This window comes from Eurytemora carolleeae, unplaced genomic scaffold (assembly GCF_000591075.1).
Source record: "Eurytemora carolleeae unplaced genomic scaffold, Eaff_2.0 scaffold387, whole genome shotgun sequence".
NCBI lineage: Eukaryota > Metazoa > Arthropoda > Copepoda > Calanoida > Temoridae > Eurytemora > Eurytemora carolleeae.
Window position 1 is genome coordinate 30,668 of NW_019396360.1, and position 17,941 is coordinate 48,608.

The following is a 17,941-nucleotide window of genomic DNA, read 5'->3' on the forward strand; positions in this document are numbered from 1 at the left end:
TAAAAGAGTTTTATTCATGTTATATTACAGTATAAATGCGCGAGTAGAGTAGAACTACAATTGAAAATAATTAGTTTTCAAAATTATTAAAATTTTATTTTTAATTCATATTATGGGCACCGTTGTGAAGTGGACATGTCAACAGATCAGAAGTTTACAGTGATCGTCGTATATATACAAAACAATTAAGACGCCTTTCAATTTCAATTTTTTATTTCTACCAAGCTTTCAAACAGTATGGAGACGCATCAAACATGGAAAAAGACTAGGTAATAAGGCGAGGAAAATTGATTGCTCTTGCGTATTGTCTGCGTACATGTTGAAACCTGAGGCCAAATTTAAAGGATTTGAGCCGCGGCTTAATTTGAGGATTAAAGCATTAATTTTGATAATTTTGATAATTCACACAATAGTTTCCTGCGACCAGAATGTTTCATTGATTTCTAATGTGAAAGATTGTTCACATCATTCACATGTCAGGCTGTGACATCCGTCTTGTGTTTACTTTACGGCCCAGAGACAGAACACTGCAGTAAAAAAATGCGTACACCTCTGAAAAAAACTATTTTATAATTTTAATTCTTTGGGAGACAGAGAACTGTTTGTTTGCTTGTAAACTTGTAACTTGAAACAATCTTGTTAGCTAGAAATAAAAATTCAAACAGAAATGTCGTCTTCATTGTATTCATATAAACGCCGACCACTGTAGTGGTTTTTAGAATGGGAAGAAGGTGTGATTTTGTTTCACTAATTTAATCTAAATTTAAATTTTTCATGCGTTCCCGCCAAGGAGTATGAAATAGAAGGGGGATATAACTGACGCGGCCCGCCCTACCATATGATTATACATGCTTTTCAGACTGTACTTCATTTTTATAAGAAATATTCAGAATAGGTTATTGTATACGCGGTAATTGTACATCAGACAAATATTTTTTATTCAAATGAAGTACCGTCTGTAAAGCATGTATAATCATATGGTAGGGCGGTCCGCGTCAGTTGTATCTCGACCTTCTATTCCATACTCCTTGGTTCCCATTTAATATTGCCAGGATCTTTCTTTACAGTACAGTAAAGCTCAAAAAATTATAGCAAATTCCAAGTTGTTCCTAGAAAAATCCGTGAAAATAGAAAATATATAAAAGTAAAATATTTACCCCTGTACTTTTATCTTTATCCCAACAAGTAAATAGTTTATATGTTTAGATTAGTCAGCTTAATGACACTACTCTTATCTTTTCTTAACTGATATTATATTAAATGCAGTTCAGAATAATTTTTGATTTTGTGAATTGTGATACATAAATTTAAGCAAAATTCGATTTTAACAGGGCATCCTCGATTAACAAAGGTACCCTTCAAAGTTTAAATCTTTGACTGATCAAGATTGACAGACTTTTCCTGATTTATCTAAAGAAATTCTTGTAATTGTTGAACACTTTCAAGCTGTTTTATATTTAATGTATTTATTTAATTTCTAGCAGTGGCAGAATGCAACATTTTTCACATTTCAAGTTTAAAAACTGCGTTAGATATAAAATATTCTAGATTTATAGTTTTTCATCCTAAATTACATGAAGTGGAGTAGGTTGTAGGTTCAGTCATTTCTTGTTCTTAACTTGTTCTTAGGTCGTATATATCTATATACATTGCTCTGGTAAAGCGTAACCATAGTGTGACTTTGGTTCTACCTATGGTAGAACGTCTAAGAAATTGCCCATATGAGAAATTTTATATTTTAAATACCAAAATATTAGAGTTAAAGAAAGATAGTTGAAAAATGGGATTAGCGCTCAGCAAGTTCAGACCCCTGGATTATTCTTGCTACGAGGTAAAGACAGGGGTGTATGCTTTCTTGAAAAATCTCCCCCAAAAATTTATTTGGTAAAATGTATCAAAAAGGATGAAAAACTTGCCTCTTGAGGCTCAATTTTTCATTTTCTCCAATTAATCAATCCCCCCCCCCCCCGGGAGTTTAATTCGTAAAATGATATATTCATTAAAGGATTTGTTCAGCATTGGGAGTAAAATTGAACTGATAAAAGAAGGGGAGGAGGGGCCTCAACACTTTTTCAGAATTAACGTTCATAAAAATCGAGAGCGTACATGAACAGGGAAAACTAACCATATAAAAATGTCATCGATCTACGCGATTTTTTTACCTTACTTTTAAACAGCTTTAGACAAATGTTGCCCCACTCCCCTTGACTACTTTATAATGTGTACAAACTAAACAGATGACTCACACCTGGAGTCCTCTATGTTCTGCTGCTGCCCTAGATATAGGATTTGCTTGTGTACTGCAGTCTCTACGCATATACACAACAGTGTACGCGGTAAGTTGTTTGTGTTTATTCAGCTTTGCTCCTCTCCATACTTTGCTTATGAGGAGCAGGACAAAAATGTTCAACAATTAAAGAACTGCAATCGTAAATTCATGAGACTGTAAGCTGACCGAAAACTCTTAAAATGTGACAATTCTAAGGATAACTTAAGCCTGTGTAGTTAGTAACAGGAATTTGCTAGTGGGTCCCTAATAATTATCATAAATAAAATATATCCATATTTAAACAATTAAAACAAGCTTTAGTTTTTAAATTCATCTATTTATTAATATATTTAATTTTTAACTAAAGTTATAACATTTTACATAATAATTCATTAAATACAAGAAATTTTAATTTTGCTCTAAATGTTTTATTTTCAACAAATTGCAGTACACTTTGTTTGTAAACAAAGCTAAGGTTCCTGAATTAAAATTGAATTAATCAATCTTCATGCTTTAAAATTATTTGCTAGCCTAGCAATAAAATTTTCTATTTGGACTAGTACTTTACGTATGCACATGTTACAATATTACATAACAAACAAGCTCTAACTGAGCATTATTGTACAATTTTACATTAAAATTTGACCCAATTCAATTCAATTCAATTCAATTCAATTGAAGAAGCTAAGGAATTCCCGTGGACTCCTTGATCTAACCGGCGCACGCTACCATGATCCCTTTTAGATCAAGGTTTTTTTGTTGTTTAAAAATACTTTTAAGGAATACTGATTACTGATATGCGTGGAAATGGTATTAATAACTGTTTCTCGTGGTTTGGATTCTTGAACCTTTTCTTCCTTTAACGCCTGATGGGGAAGTTAGAAAATAAAAATCTTGCTGATCATAATATTAATCAAAATGCTGGTAACAGATCTGATTAAATCGTTTGGCATCTTTTACTATTTTTTAATTTATAATAATCTAAAACAATAAACAAGCATAATTTATAAACATGACACACGTCCAGTGGGTCCCGGAAGGAGGAGGGGGGGGGGGGGGTTGAACAAAGAAAATAATTGTAATATTCCGTGCAAAGTCGGGTACCCAAGCTCCTTTCGAAATAATTATAAAATCAATTAACAATTAGACTGTCCTACGTCAGATAGTCTATCTATAGAAATTGCTCTTACAGTCACACCCTCAACGTGCACATCAGTATCAGTATCAGCTGTACGCGTAGATATTGTTGACGGATGAAGAGGACGGACACCTCCCCAATTTATTGATCCTGGTTCAGTTTCTTCACTTGACAGAGATCCACTTTTATAAAAGGAATGCTGAAAAAATAACATCATGGGAATAAATAATCAAAATGGAGGTCAATACGCATGAATTAGCGCTAAACAACAACAAAAACTAATGAAATATCCGAAATTAATTTAAATAGATTATAAAACCCCAGTTTGTCTGGAGTAGAAAATATTTTTGTGGCTTCTGACTAGTCTGACCATTAGAGCTAGATGAAATATTAAACATACGGATTTATGCACGGGTGAATACTTTCGACCCTCTATAAAAATCATTTTTTTCGCTAAATTGAGGAAAATAAATGATTTTTAGGAAAAATACGAAATTTTTTGGGGAAAGCATCAAAAAGAACTTTAAAAACTTGCCTTTTGATGTTAATTTTCCTCTCAATTCCCCCAAAGTTTAAATTCGACTTCTTTTTGATCTATTTATAATAGCTTTACAAAGTTTTGATACAAGTTTTAAAATCTACAATGTTTGTTAAGTATAAAAATTTTGTAAGTTTTGATAAAAATACATGAATCCACCAAGTTTTTGTTAAAAATATAAAAAAATACCTTTGCATTTTCTCTCCTACAGTAAGGAAGAAGAAAAACAAGAGACATAGCTATGAGACAATGCCATAAACTGTGAACATACTGTAGGAAACCATTATTAGATCCATTCAAAACAATTCATTGCAGTGTTTACGGCAATTTGATTCTTTTGCTAAACACTAAATATTGCATGAGCTAAAACTTGCTAAAACTTACTCAAATTTATCATTTTGCAAAAAATGACGAAAAAATCTAATTTACGGGCTACTGCAAATGAAGCCTTGTCTGTAGAATCTGTTTCCCTTTAGCTGTCAAGATTAATTATATGATTTCCCCCCCCCCCCATCCCAACCTAACGAAAAAAATTAATCAAGAAATAATTTTCGATTGAAGAAGATTAATAATAAGGGTTCCTGGTAATTAGTGGTTGTCTCAATCAAAGCAAATACAAGAACAGCTGAAAATAATTTATTATTGATATTATTTTTTATTAAAAGATTGTCATTTCAGTTTTTCTGTAAAAAATCAAAATGTTCCAAGATTCATAGTTGGCATTAAATAATATATTTTTGAGACAGAGGGGTTTCTTCAGAAAAGAGTTGTTGGTTTCACAAAACTGTTGAATAAGACGTTAGTTGATTTCAAATGAACATATAACACATCTTCTTTCTTCTATCAACTGTACATAAACCCATTTCAATAAATAAATTGATTACTAGACTACTAGTAAAACTATTTGATTTATAAAAACACATACAATTGCTTAATTGTTGTCTTAATTACTAAGGCCGAATTAAAAGAATTTAAAGCTTAAAAACCGCGTCGCTGAATCGCTAAAACACTGTTCCAATTAAGCGCCGGCTCAAATCTCGAAACACTGAATACAATTTTAAGGGGAATAACCAATCTTGAGTCGCGTCTCAATTTCTTTAAATTTGGCCTCTAAAGTATTCTTTAAAAAGTTACATTTTCGTTATTTCTTTGGACAAAATGTGAGGAACTCCTTTATAGCGAGTATATATATACCTGACAAGGCAGAGATTATAGCAAGAGAAAGCCAGAGAGTGCAGGTTCTATTTACGCGAAGTAACCTCCGTCTTTTATAGGATCTATAAATAATACACTATGCTATTTTGAAAACCTAGGTAAACCCATAATATGCCCCCCCCCTCCCTGCAAGAATTGGGTTGAGTTTTTAAAAACTATCTAAAACAAATGTTTTTTTAAATAAAGTTTGAGCGTGAAACATCCCTGTTGCTACTTTTCCAAAAGGAGGGAAGAAATAAGCTCCCCTCACTTATGAATTGCCCCCCTGGTTTGTTTCCAAAATTTACCTAATAATTGTTGAAATTATGAGTATTGCGGCACCAAGCGGAATAGGGATTGCAAATACTTGTATTCCATTTCTGTTGTACTGTACTAAAACTGATATCAACAGTACACCTAAATATATATATATATATAAGAAACTAGACTCGTCTTCTATTTCAATTGTAAACATTTTTTTGTGTACATTGTAAATTAAAACCAACGAAAATTTCGCGGAATTTATAAAAAAAAAATTTCGTAGATTTCAAAATTTCAAAAATTTAATTTTGTTAGAAGCAAATTTTTGAAAATTCGATCAACCATAAACATTCCCTGGGTCCCCTGGGGTCAAACGAGGCCTCATTAAAAATATGGGCCCAATCGGTTCTGCCGTTTTGACGTTTAATGGATACAAACAGACAAACAAACACTGACAGCAAAGTATATATAGATTATATTAGCAGTACACCTTAATGCATCTTTGTTCGTTTACAATGTCATAAAGTTCGTCTTTGTCTTTCGTTTTTTTGGATGATTTCTTTTTCATATTTTATAATAGTCTGTCATACTAAAAAAAATACTATTAACTTTTAATTTCAGTTAAAAGTTATTTTGAGTGAAATCATTTTCATGAAATATTGTTAAATTCTCACCAAACATATGAAGAAAATTGACGAGTTTTACTGGTAATCTCGCCATTGAGATTATGGTCACCCAGAAAGACATTATGGCACAGAAAAAGTCACAAAATTGAAGAACCTCCTAAATAAAATTAATGATATATGAGCCTTAGAATCTTAAGTTCTAACTTAATGATAACAGTTATCACGTTTCATAAATATTTTCCGATTTAATTTCGCGTGATTGCAAACTTACAAAGTAAACTTTAATCTTAAAAGCGAAAAAATTCATGGTCCGTAAGTAGGAATGGGCGTCATTTATAAAACCGATAGGAAAACATTATCGTACTTCGTTTCCTTCTTTTTTTCAATATAACGAACCTTGGTATTTTTAACTTCTGAAAACGACGATATGCTAGTTTTAAAAAAACGATAGATTTTTTAATCATTCCTCAAGTAAATTTGATTTTAAAAATTTCTGTTTACTAAAGAAATGACCCTCTTGTAGCTCCATCTAAAGCACCTTGATAATAAACCTCAATAGTCAATCAATCATAAAATATGCCTGACCTATTAAAGTTTATTAAAAATTGTTTCGTTTTTAGGTTTTCTTTCGTCGTTAGCGTTAAACGTACAGTTCGTTTTTCAGAAAATTAAAAAAAAACTGTCCCTACCATTAAATAGATTTAAGATTTCAGAAATGCAAGAATAATAGAATGAAAATTGGAAAAAATACCTTTGAAACGTAGAGGGCATGACAAGCTCTTTCTAACGGCTCTGGAAGATGTTTATGGTTTATATCCTAAAATCATAAATTTGATTTGCTTTCAAACATTAATTGTTGTCTTTAATGAGTTTTTTTTTCTAAAGCCTCTAGGCTACGCCATGATGATATAAAGTTTTAGTAGGAACAAACACGGTTCTCATTATTTTATTATTTTAAAGTGTCAATTGCAGCCTGGTCATTTTTGAAAAATTGACATTTTTAGACATTTATTGAACAGATTTTGCTATTTCGAACTAGATTGGATTTTTAGAAGAAAAAATATACCTTTAAACAACTTTTCTATAATTTAAAAAAAATTTTATTTTTGGTTAAACATTTTTTTAAAGTTTAAAGGTGGAATCTTAACCGATCTACGCTTAAGCCAAAACATACCCATTATCAACATAAAAAAAGAATATTTAACAATGATACAGAAAGACCCGTAATTATTTTATAGTTGATCAGACGACTTTACAATCAATATAATTAATGAAACGGTAATAACAATATAGCCCTAGTCATTCCAATTCCAAAATGTGGTCTGCCTTTAATGTGCGTTTAATATTATCAGAGATATATATGTAAATTAGTCTGATTAACTGTCAATTAATTCCGGGTCTTTCTGGTTATCACTGTATTTTGCCTGATCACAAGTATGGTAGAAGGTCGAGAAGAACATTGTGGAGAAGTAGAGCAAGGACTCGGTGTAGAGCCTGTAGTACAACGAGACCAGGATAGCGGGGAGGAAGGACAAGTTAGACAGGGTCAATAGTAGGGTGTTACTAAAACAGGGTTATTAGTATGGTGTTACTATTACGGTGTAAATAGTATGGTGTTAATAAAACAGGGTTAATAGTTGGGTGTAACTATAACAGGGTTTATTGTAGTGTGTTACTATAACATGGTTAATAGTAGGGTATTACTAAAACAGGGTTAATATTTGGGTGTAACTATAACAGGGTTTATTGTAGGGTGTTACTTTAACATGGTTAATAGTAGTGTGTTACTAAAACAGGGTTAATATTAGGGTGCAACTAAAACAGGGTTAATAGTAGGGTGTTACTAAAACGGGGTTAATAGTAGGGTGTTGCTAAAACAGGGTTAATAGTAGGGTGTTACTAAAACGGGGTTAATAGTAGGGTGTTACCTAAGCAGGGTTAATAGTAGGGTGTTACTAAAACAGGGTTAAAGTAGACAAATTATTTATCTATACTTAATGGCGAAAAAAATTTAAAGAAAATATAATTTTTTTAAATTGAAAGTTACCTTTGATGCTGGTGTCCCGGGTTTTCTTGTGTAGTTTCATCGCAGGTCCAGCCTTTGTACCCACTAGCACACCGACAAGAAGTATACAAGAAGTTTCCCTAAATTATTATATTTAAGACCAGAAGTATACAAAAAGTTTCCCTAGATTATTATATTAAGGACAAGAAGTATACAAGAAGTTTCCGTAGATCATTATATATATAACTAGAAGTTTACAGGAAGTTTTCCTAGATTTTTATATTTAAGACAAGAAGTATCAAAGAAGTTTGCTTAGATAATTATATTTAAGAAGTTTACAAGAAGATTTCCTATATTATTATATTTAAGATAAGAAGTATACAAGAAGTTTCCATAGATTATTATATGTAAGACAGGAAGTTTACAAGAAGTTTTCCTAGATTATTATATTTAATACAAGGAGTATACAAAAAGTTTCCCTATATTATTTAACACCAAAGTATTTAACAATTTTTTTTTACAAAATAACGATCAGATACAGGTTTAAAGGATACCGTTGTGAATCATACACACCTTTTTTATAAATCATAGCTCACTTGAAATTATAACCATCGTCCCTATAACATGCGAAAGTTAACCTTGTGAGATCTGACACAAACACCATATTCTCCACAGATATCTGACTGTGGTCTGTAACCACAGGGTTGGATGTGGATATTAACAGAGGTCATAACACTTCCAAACCTTAGAAAAATCAATCAAAAAATCAACAAACCACTGTATCAATCAATCAATCAATCAATCAATCAATCAATCACTTTATCCATTTTTCAATCGTAAAACACAGCAAGCAATTCAATAAATTAAGTTGGAATTAATTTTTTTAAATTTTTATCAATCAATCAATTAAGTTTTAATCAATAATCACCCTGGTTTAGGTAAATTTGCTCACAAATATCTATGTACATGGCGGAAACAAAAGTTTATGGTTACCGTTTTAAATCGGACATCGCCCTTTTTGCATGAAGAGTCAATTAAAATCACGCTTTCAGTCCCTTTTATGAATCAATAAATTATGTTTTAATCAATCAAATAATCATGTTTTTATCAATTAATTTATCAAGTTTAAATCAATCAATTAATCAATTTTTAATCAATCAACTTATCAAGTTTTAATCAATCAAATAATGAATTTTAAATTAAACAAAAATCAAGTTTTAATCAATCAATTTATCAAGTTTTAATCAAACAAATAATCATTTTTTAATTAATTAATTGACAAAATAGACTAAATTGATGTGGTTTTAAGAAAAACTAAATTGTAGACTTCACTATAAAGATAAGAGCATGTATAATAATGAAATTAAATGTTACCTAAGATTTCCCCAACAATCAATCTTTTCTCCAGTTTCTGGATCCAGGCATTCAGCCTAGTAAATAATAATAAGTTGTTTTACTCAATAATTTCTCTAAATTCGTTTTAACCAAATTATGACTTTATGTACAGTGATTCATGTCTTACCTTTTCTTCTTTAATACGAAAACAGTTTAAAAAAATAATCACGAAATCCGCATTATTTTGGGAAAAAAATGGTGAAATTCCCAATTGAAAACAAAATCAGCATTAGTTGGTTTTAGCCAGTTTACTCCTGTGTAGCACATGGCCAGTTAAGTAAATTTTTGCAAATTATACAATCCATGTGGAACAGGTCTGCCAACATGCTTTTCGCACAGAGGTGTATGTTTTTTAGAATTGATTTTTGAAGATATGGGGAAAAAATGGAACATGAAGAGGCAAGTTTTTCATCCTTTTTGATACTTTTTACACACAACTTTATTTATTTACCCCAATTCATGAAAAGATAACATACCTAAAAAATTTTTTTCAGAAGAAGGGAAAATACATATTCAAGAACATATACAACCCTGCCTTTCTTATACCTGTAGAGCCAGATACCAAGTTCCAGGTTCAGGAAATGGAATAAGTTTGGTAACATTTTGCTCTGACATATCAGCAGATATCTCTATTCTTTCATCATCATCACACTCAAGAGTACCCTCAGATATCTAAATCAAATCAAATCAAATTATACAGCGATTGCTTGCGGCATTCTTCTTTTGGGTTAGAGTTTTAATTCTTTCCCAATTTCTTGATTTTCAGCCCGATCTATATTTTGCATTTGAATTTCCAATCAATTTTACGCGCTTTTAATGTCTATTTGCTGTGCGAAATAAAGTTTGAATTAAGTTTTGATTCTCTAAAAAACATCTCAGCAACAGGACCAATCCTTTATTTGCTAATTGCCAAACATTATTTCCTTTTTTATTATTATTAGATTAGATTGAACATTGGGGCGGCTTATGAAAATTTCTGTATGAAAGAGGGGGGGGGGGGAGTCAAACGAGCCAAAATCCACTACAAGAGAGTTTTTAAAAGTTCTTAATAATTTCTTCCCTTTTCTCTTTACATAATAAAGACGATATGTATGTTTTTAAAACAATTTTTCTATCATCATTTTTTCATTTACCTAAAATATTTCTGAAGAAAGACGAAAAACTTTATTTCATGGCGATTTTTTAACCTTAATTTAACTCTCTAAACTTAGACATGAAAAAAAATTTAAATGAGGATCAGTGAAAAATATGGATTCATGGGTCAGCCCCCAATGAAGGCTGCCGCCCCGCCGAACATTTTTTGCAAAAATTCTGCCCTGTATACGCCTCTGTACTTACTTACCAAAGGTATCCTTCCTTTGCTGAGACACCCGTAAACGCGAAGGGATTGCCCCTGGATTATTTCCGGTTCCGGGGATTCAATCCTCATCACAATATTTACAGTTCCACCAATATCAGTATACTCCAGGGTCTCAAACCTAAATTCAAAATAATAATGATATATAATAAAAATCAAAATAACAATAACAATGTAAATAGCAATAATAAAATAATATTGATAATAAAAACAACAATAATAATAACAATAATAACAAAAAATAACAACAATTATAATAATGATAACAATAATAACAATGATAACAATAATAATAATGATAACAATAATAATAATGATAACAATAATAATAATAATAACAATAATACCAGAAATTATTATAACTTTCTTTAAAGCTTCCTCTCCCTTGAAAATAAATTAAAATATGTCTTCTTCCTACGCAGACGCAGTCCTCCAATATATCTCTGTTTGTGATTTTTCAATTAAAAACTAATCTTTTTTGACTTGAATTCATTTCATATAATTAGGGCTGGAACTAAGAAAACCCGAAATATATTAATTTTGTTACTAGAATGAAAGATGTCTCAAAAATCTTGTATGTGGGTTCAGTAAAAATTAAATTGCGCATATTATTAATTTTAATGCCGAGCAAGCTAATCTGGTATTAATGTAAAGGGTGTTTTTTTTAATTCACTTAATCAAAGAATACAAAATATGTGCCTTCCAATAAATAAGATTTTTACATACAACCTAAAATAGGGGATTGGTGTTTTTAACACCTTTAAATCCTTTAAAAAGACTCGAAAATGTGTTTTAGTATGTATAGTTGTTTAATTTCAGAAGGTGTCTTTTTTTATATTATGCTTCCCTTTGTGTTGTGGTTAACCTGTAGTTTTTTACCTTGTAATTATAGGAAATCTTGTAGAGACAGAAATCCATTTTGTATACCAGCTCTTCCCCTGAAAATTAATTTTAGTATAAACAGGAAACAATACATTAGCAAGACTTGAAGGTCGTCTTCATTTTTTATATAATTTGCTCTATTTATTTGTAGGATTATTATTATTGTTCATTAGTTCAGTGTCAACAGCTGAGATATTGAATTTAGAAACATATAATGAGCTAACTTTCCTTAAAACATACCGGACCAGAAATATCCCAATGAATAGATAAGAAGAATGTACGGACTATTTCTAATACCAATTATTTTGAAAATATCAAAAATAAATGTTGGGTAGCTGTTTCCTTCTTGGAGCTTTCGAGGTTCTGGCATCCCCCCCCCCCCCAAGGTAGGGTCCCAGAGACCCAAGAATCCCAAAGTGGGAAAAATTGAAATACTGTAATACTATAAAAATAATATTGTACAAGTTTAACGTTAGAATCTTTTATAAAAACCTTTTTAAAGTTTAAAAAATAAATAGTTAAAAAATTTGTAAACCTAATTTTAAAAGTAAAATTCGAGATAATAATCCTGGCATTTCCAAAATGAATTCTACATTTTTTGTGCTTTTAAAATTGCCCGAGATACAAAGAATTCCTTTAAGATTTTGACAATTTTGGTTTTATTTAACAAAATTGAAATCTGAACAACATTTTCAGTGTCTCTGGTAATATTAAAAGCACAAAAAAGCAGACCGCTTTTTAGAATTGTCAGGGCCAGGAGAATTATGAGGTAATTGTTACAAGAATTTCTAAAAATAGTAAAAGTTAAATAATTTTCATTTAAAAAAGTCACAAAATCTAAGAATAGTTTCTGCATATTTTTTCTACATATTTCTATATCACATCTGCCAATTTGCACGATAGAAAAACGCTTTTTCATTGTTTACATTATTATTATAGAATATTAGCCTGGAAATAAATAGTTTAGAACAAAAAAACTAGGATTTTTCAATCATTCATATTCATGAACTAAAGTTAAAAAGGACCATTTTGAGTTGTTGAAATATTCAAACCTGTCATGTTCCTACAGTGAGATCGAGGACCATAAAACTGGGGAATAGGAAGACGACGTTTAAGCAATTTTATGTGTATTTGATGTTGTTATAAAGCAGAGAGCTTTACCAGTAGTAGTATTAAGTAAAATGTGTCTGGCTACAGTGTACACAATTGTTGTGTTTCATGTTCATTAGATTGTTTGTAATATTAACTTTAGTCTAACTGTCGTCTTCCTATTTTTTTCTAATCCTCTGTATGTTTTCTTACCTGGAGAACATAGTTTGCCGAGAAGTCTTCTACAAGATCGATTCTGTTAAAATCGAACATAGAGAAGCATCTTGGCTCTAGGTCCTCTGGGCCAGGTATATCCAAGTCAAAGTTAACAACCTCATCCTTGTCGGTCAACTTGTTGGTTATTGTAAACAGCTGAAACCCATCCTTAGGCTCCTGACACAGATATATTGGGTAATTACAATTTAATAATTACTAGCGAAAACGCCCAGCGTTGCCCGAGAAATATAAAAAAAAAATTCAACCAATTTGGTTCAGCCATTTGGCCAGCTATATATATGAGCAAAGAACTTATTATATAAAAGAAATAGGAATAAAAACTAAGGGGGATTTACCTTAGGGTCGGTGTTGTCTCTTGAAGAGTTATAATGCAGTCCCTTAATTATAGAAATATTAGCATAAACATATATTATATAGAGATTACATTTACCTACTCCGCACCCCTCAAAATATTGTGTTTTGGTCCTATTTTTTCATCCCAGTAAATAGTATACCCCTTTTTTAGTAGATGAACTTTATTTGTTTTCATCTTAAAAGATTTATTGCGGCGATAGTTTGCCAATTGTAAAACTTATTTTTAAAAAATGTTGGGAATCAAATTAAAAGAAGTATTATTTTGAACTCAATCAATCAATCGTACCTGTTCTGTGAGATACCAACTCCTCTGATTAGGACCATATAGGCCAGACTTTCCACAATCAATATACTTCAGCTCTGTTCATTGCAACAGTAAAAATTAATAATCTAACCACCTTACACCAAAAAATAGATATTTAACTTAAAATTAATGTTAAGTATTTAAAGATAGCATTCCTAAATTAAATTTGACAACAGCACTGCTGACAATAAGGAGGTAGTAATAGGAAGATTTGTAAGGACGGGTTTCATTGAAGACGACTTGGTCGCCTTCCGTGATGTTTGTGAATCCGCCAACATTAGGATCATGCCGCGGCAATGCTCGTGCTCTTAAATTGACATATTCTATGCAGTCTTTTCTTCCAAATATTCTCTCCTAAACAGTTTAAAAATAAGCATCATTTATCAATCAATCACTGATCTGAAAAGAAAAGAAACAAACACAAATCTTATTAAGGAAGAAATTTCTAAAACTTTTACATCTTGAAAAAGATACCTTTATCTGATGTTTAATGGTACAGTTTGATATGTAAAGCTTATAATTGTCAATGTTGTCCGAGATGTAGAACTTGTAATAAGAGAAATGCTTCTTGGTTGAGTACTCCATGTTCTGGAAAGGGATAATGAGCTCTACTTGGTCAGCTTTGGTCCATAGGGCGATGGATCCAAGGGAGTAGCGACATTTGTGGAGCAGACCTAAAACAAAATTTTAAATAAAACTCAATTTATAGAAATAACACCCTATGAACCTACATCTACAAAATTTTGTCAACAATGGAGCAGGGTTTTATTTTGTGACAGGTCAGGCTAAAAACAAAAATCGAATTTTTTCAAAAAGATACAATCAATTTTCACTGTTTAAAGCCAATTCAGTTTACAATGATCGTAATTACCTTGCTGTGTAATTTTTTCTTCATATGGAGAAAGATAGGCAAATGCATACCATGAACCTTAAATTATATTAAAATAAGTTTTCATGATTTCCAGAGTTTGAGTGGGGGNCAACTTGAGCACACTTCCCCTTTTTAGGAAAAATTGTTCCGCAAACAAGTAATATTTTTTTTCCAAAAAGACATAATCCAACAAAAAATGATTGTTTTTTTCAAGAAAATGATCCCCAGTGAATATTTCCAAAAGTTTAACAAAAGCTTGTTAATTTCCAACAACTTCATCGTAAGTTTCAAATCATGAGGAAGGAAAAGAAACTGAGAGAATTCTGAAAACTCTCCATCAATAGTGTGGGGGCGGGGGGATTAATAAGAAAAATACAGCCTAGAGCTATACCTGGTAAGGGATTGTATATTGGGAATATAGTAGAATCATGAGGCTGAAAGGCACTGTGAGTTTTTATGTAATGAAGATCAGTTCTGGATCGGGAATATTCATTATTTTTAGTTTGTAAAATATTATTAATGGATACCAAACTTTATTCATTAAACAAGGCATTTAAATACATTTATTTAAGGAGTAAAACCACAGATATTTATATATATTAAGATTCTAGAATATATTTCCTTATTGTGTAGAAATTGTTTGCAAAGGTTGCATTATCCGGAGATATAACAGGAAAACTAGCATACTGGAGGTATATTAGTACTTCACGACTTGGACAATCCGGCTCATCCTAAATACAGAATATATATCCGGAGATATAACAGGAAAACTGGCATACTGGAGGTAGATTAGTAGTTCACGACTTGGACAATCTGGCTCATCCTAAATACAGAAAATTTATCCGGAGATATAACAGGAAAACTGGCATACTGGAGGTAGATTATTACTTCACGACTTGGACAATCCGGCTCATCCTAAATACAGAATATATATCCGGAGATATAACAGAAAAACTGGCATACTGGAGGTAGATTAGTACTTCACGACTTGGACAATCCGGCTCATCCTAAATACTGAATATTGTAGAGGATAAAAAATCCCTGAAAGAGGATTTAAAATCCGCAAATCAGTAGTGTCGTTTTCTGGAACCAGAGAAGACCTATTTATCTTCCTCTGCTTTAAGACACTTTTTATTTACTATGTATTTATCTCTCTTTTCTCGGGCAAGTTTTGTTTGGTGTACAATGAAAAGTGTTATGCACGAGTAGAGGAAGCGAGAGCTGGAGTGCCCCCCCACCCACCCACCTTTGACTGCCATAGCATGATGATAATATTAATAGAAAAAACAGATTCAAATTAAGTTTAACATAAAATTCCAGAGCTGAAAACTTTAGAATGGGATATTCTTAATTCCGATCGATTAATTAATCTGGAGATTAATAACAAGAGTGGATTAAGCATTAATCCCGAAATCCACCATTCAAAAGTTCCCAGCTCAGGCCACTTTGTGGTCCCCTTTCTTGAGAGAATTTTAGGATTTAATGTTACTTGTATAATAAAACACCAGATTTTTAAATTATGCCAATTTTTTAAGTTTTCATTGGTGGATTTTCAAACAAAAAATTTCTCCTTTCCCAAATTCTGGAACTCTCCCTTAATTTACCTGGAAGGAGGCAAACTCCCAGGTTGCTCGTGTGGTTTCAGAGGGGACTGTATAGTGGAACAAGGCAAGATCATCATAGCTAGTGTACTGCTTCAGTATTCCTATTATAACATTTTAATTATACAATTTCTGGTCATCTCTACAAATCCGATTCACAACGGCACCCTTTCAACTTTGCAATAGAGAAACATCATAGTCTATTTGAATAAAAGCACGTTGTATTTACATTTTCCCTTGTCTATGAAAAATCTAAGAAAAAAATTTTGGAGATAAAAAATATCCTCTGTCTATGAAATGTCCTATCTATGAAATATCCTATCAAATGTCCTATTTATGAAATGTCCTATTTATGAAATGTCCTATCTATGAAATGTCTTATGTCCTGTGAAATGTCCCAACGCCGAATAATATGGAGTTAAAATCGCCATTTTGGAAAATATTTAAATCTTTGGGGATTACTAAATCATAACAGAGTTTTTGTGAAAAAAATTAGGGAATTACTCGAACAATTTGAATATCAATCATTAAAGTTTTCTGAAATTTACAGGGTTACCCTCAACTGATGAGACTTCAGAGACAACTTAACGGAATTTATACTGTCTCTGCCATTATATTCATGATTCCCTGCAACTGTAAACTTGTTTCATTCTATGTCAAATGATTAAATAAACCATGAAAATACTATTATTAAAGGCAGAAGGCTTGATTGAACCATTGGATCGTCATATGTTAAGAATTTCAGGTCGTCTTTTCAGTCTCATCCTTTATTATTAAAAGATTTCCCACCTTCTTGACTAGCATCTGGTAGATTCGCGCCTCCAGAGCTGGGACATGGCTGCATAGTGTATAATTAATCAATAGGATAAACAAGTAATATTCTTGTTAACTATAAATATTTAAGATTCTCTTCTAACTGTAATTTATTGGGGCAAAACTATATATGTATATTTTAACATAATCTATTGCTAAATCAAGGTGTATAATATTTTAATTATTTAACTAATAATTAGTTAATTAATCGGATAAAAAATGAGATGAAAGGTGTATTTAATCGCATTTTAAAGGCTAACCCTAAATAGAATTACAAGGATCAAATCTTTTTTAAATTAATTATCTTCAATGGAGATTGTGGAAGATGGAAATTGTTCGAAGTTCCCTTTAAATAAAACGCTTAAAAACTTATAAAAAAAATAACCAAAATATTGAAGATCAAGGCAAACAGGTTCAAGGATAGTAGGAACATTATTACTGTTACACATCATCAACAACCGTTTTTTCTTCTACATTCTGAAAAACAAATATTTAAAGATTTAATTTATCTTATATTTAAAATCACATGTAAAAAACAGTACTAGGATCCGGATCCGCTAGATTTTGGCTTCCTGGATCCGGATAAGCAAAAATATGCGGATCCACGGATTCAGATCCAAAGGAAAAAAATATCAACCAGATACTGCAAATAAAAGATTTACTTTCAAACCCCAAATTTGAACATTTTGAAAAAAGAGAGATTATAAAAATTATAAAAATTTATAAAGCTTTGCATAAAAATAAGCGAACAAATAAGACAACAAATTTGAAATTTTGCTTTGAAAAGAATGTTAAAATTTAAAGCAATAACCTGGATCCGGATCCATCTTTTTCCATTCCGGATCCAGGATCTGAATCCGCATCAAAATTAAATGGAAGCATACTGTAAAATAATAAATGCAGTCACACTAAAAGGTAGTGTAAGGAGTGTAAGTCACCCGGGTCGTTTCCTAATGTACGCTTTTGTTGACCCCCCCCCCCCACCCTAATAAATTTTGAACATGCGA

The 17,941-nt window shown here is 31.4% G+C and overlaps 2 protein-coding genes across 2 annotated transcripts in view; one reads left to right on the top strand and one right to left on the bottom strand.

Moving 5' to 3' along the window:
* Positions 1-1,517: 1,517 nt before the first annotated feature.
* The window catches only part of LOC111701713 (transmembrane protein 135), a 28,964-nt gene continuing 12,540 nt past the window's right edge, over positions 1,518-17,941 (top strand). The window contains exons 1-2 of the mRNA XM_023473117.1: positions 1,518-1,831; positions 2,238-2,336. Coding sequence (XP_023328885.1) covers positions 1,781-1,831; positions 2,238-2,336 — 150 coding nt within the window. The 5' untranslated portion in view covers positions 1,518-1,780. The remainder of the gene's footprint in view (positions 1,832-2,237; positions 2,337-17,941) is intronic.
* Positions 2,745-17,411, bottom strand: LOC111701712 (post-GPI attachment to proteins factor 6). Its single transcript, XM_023473115.1, has 25 exons — positions 17,320-17,411; positions 16,911-16,959; positions 16,125-16,225; positions 15,142-15,251; positions 14,912-14,994; positions 14,521-14,577; positions 14,124-14,323; positions 13,805-14,003; positions 13,632-13,705; positions 13,327-13,368; positions 12,968-13,147; positions 11,663-11,721; positions 10,769-10,904; positions 9,973-10,098; positions 9,406-9,461; positions 8,670-8,775; positions 8,074-8,171; positions 7,451-7,589; positions 6,778-6,843; positions 6,075-6,183; positions 5,448-5,556; positions 5,140-5,222; positions 4,527-4,570; positions 4,135-4,215; positions 2,745-3,606 (listed from the first exon to the last, which is right to left on the bottom strand). Exons 1-25 carry the CDS (start codon positions 17,365-17,367, stop codon positions 3,406-3,408), a joined length of 2,556 nt encoding a protein of 851 aa, XP_023328883.1. The 5' UTR covers positions 17,368-17,411; the 3' UTR covers positions 2,745-3,405.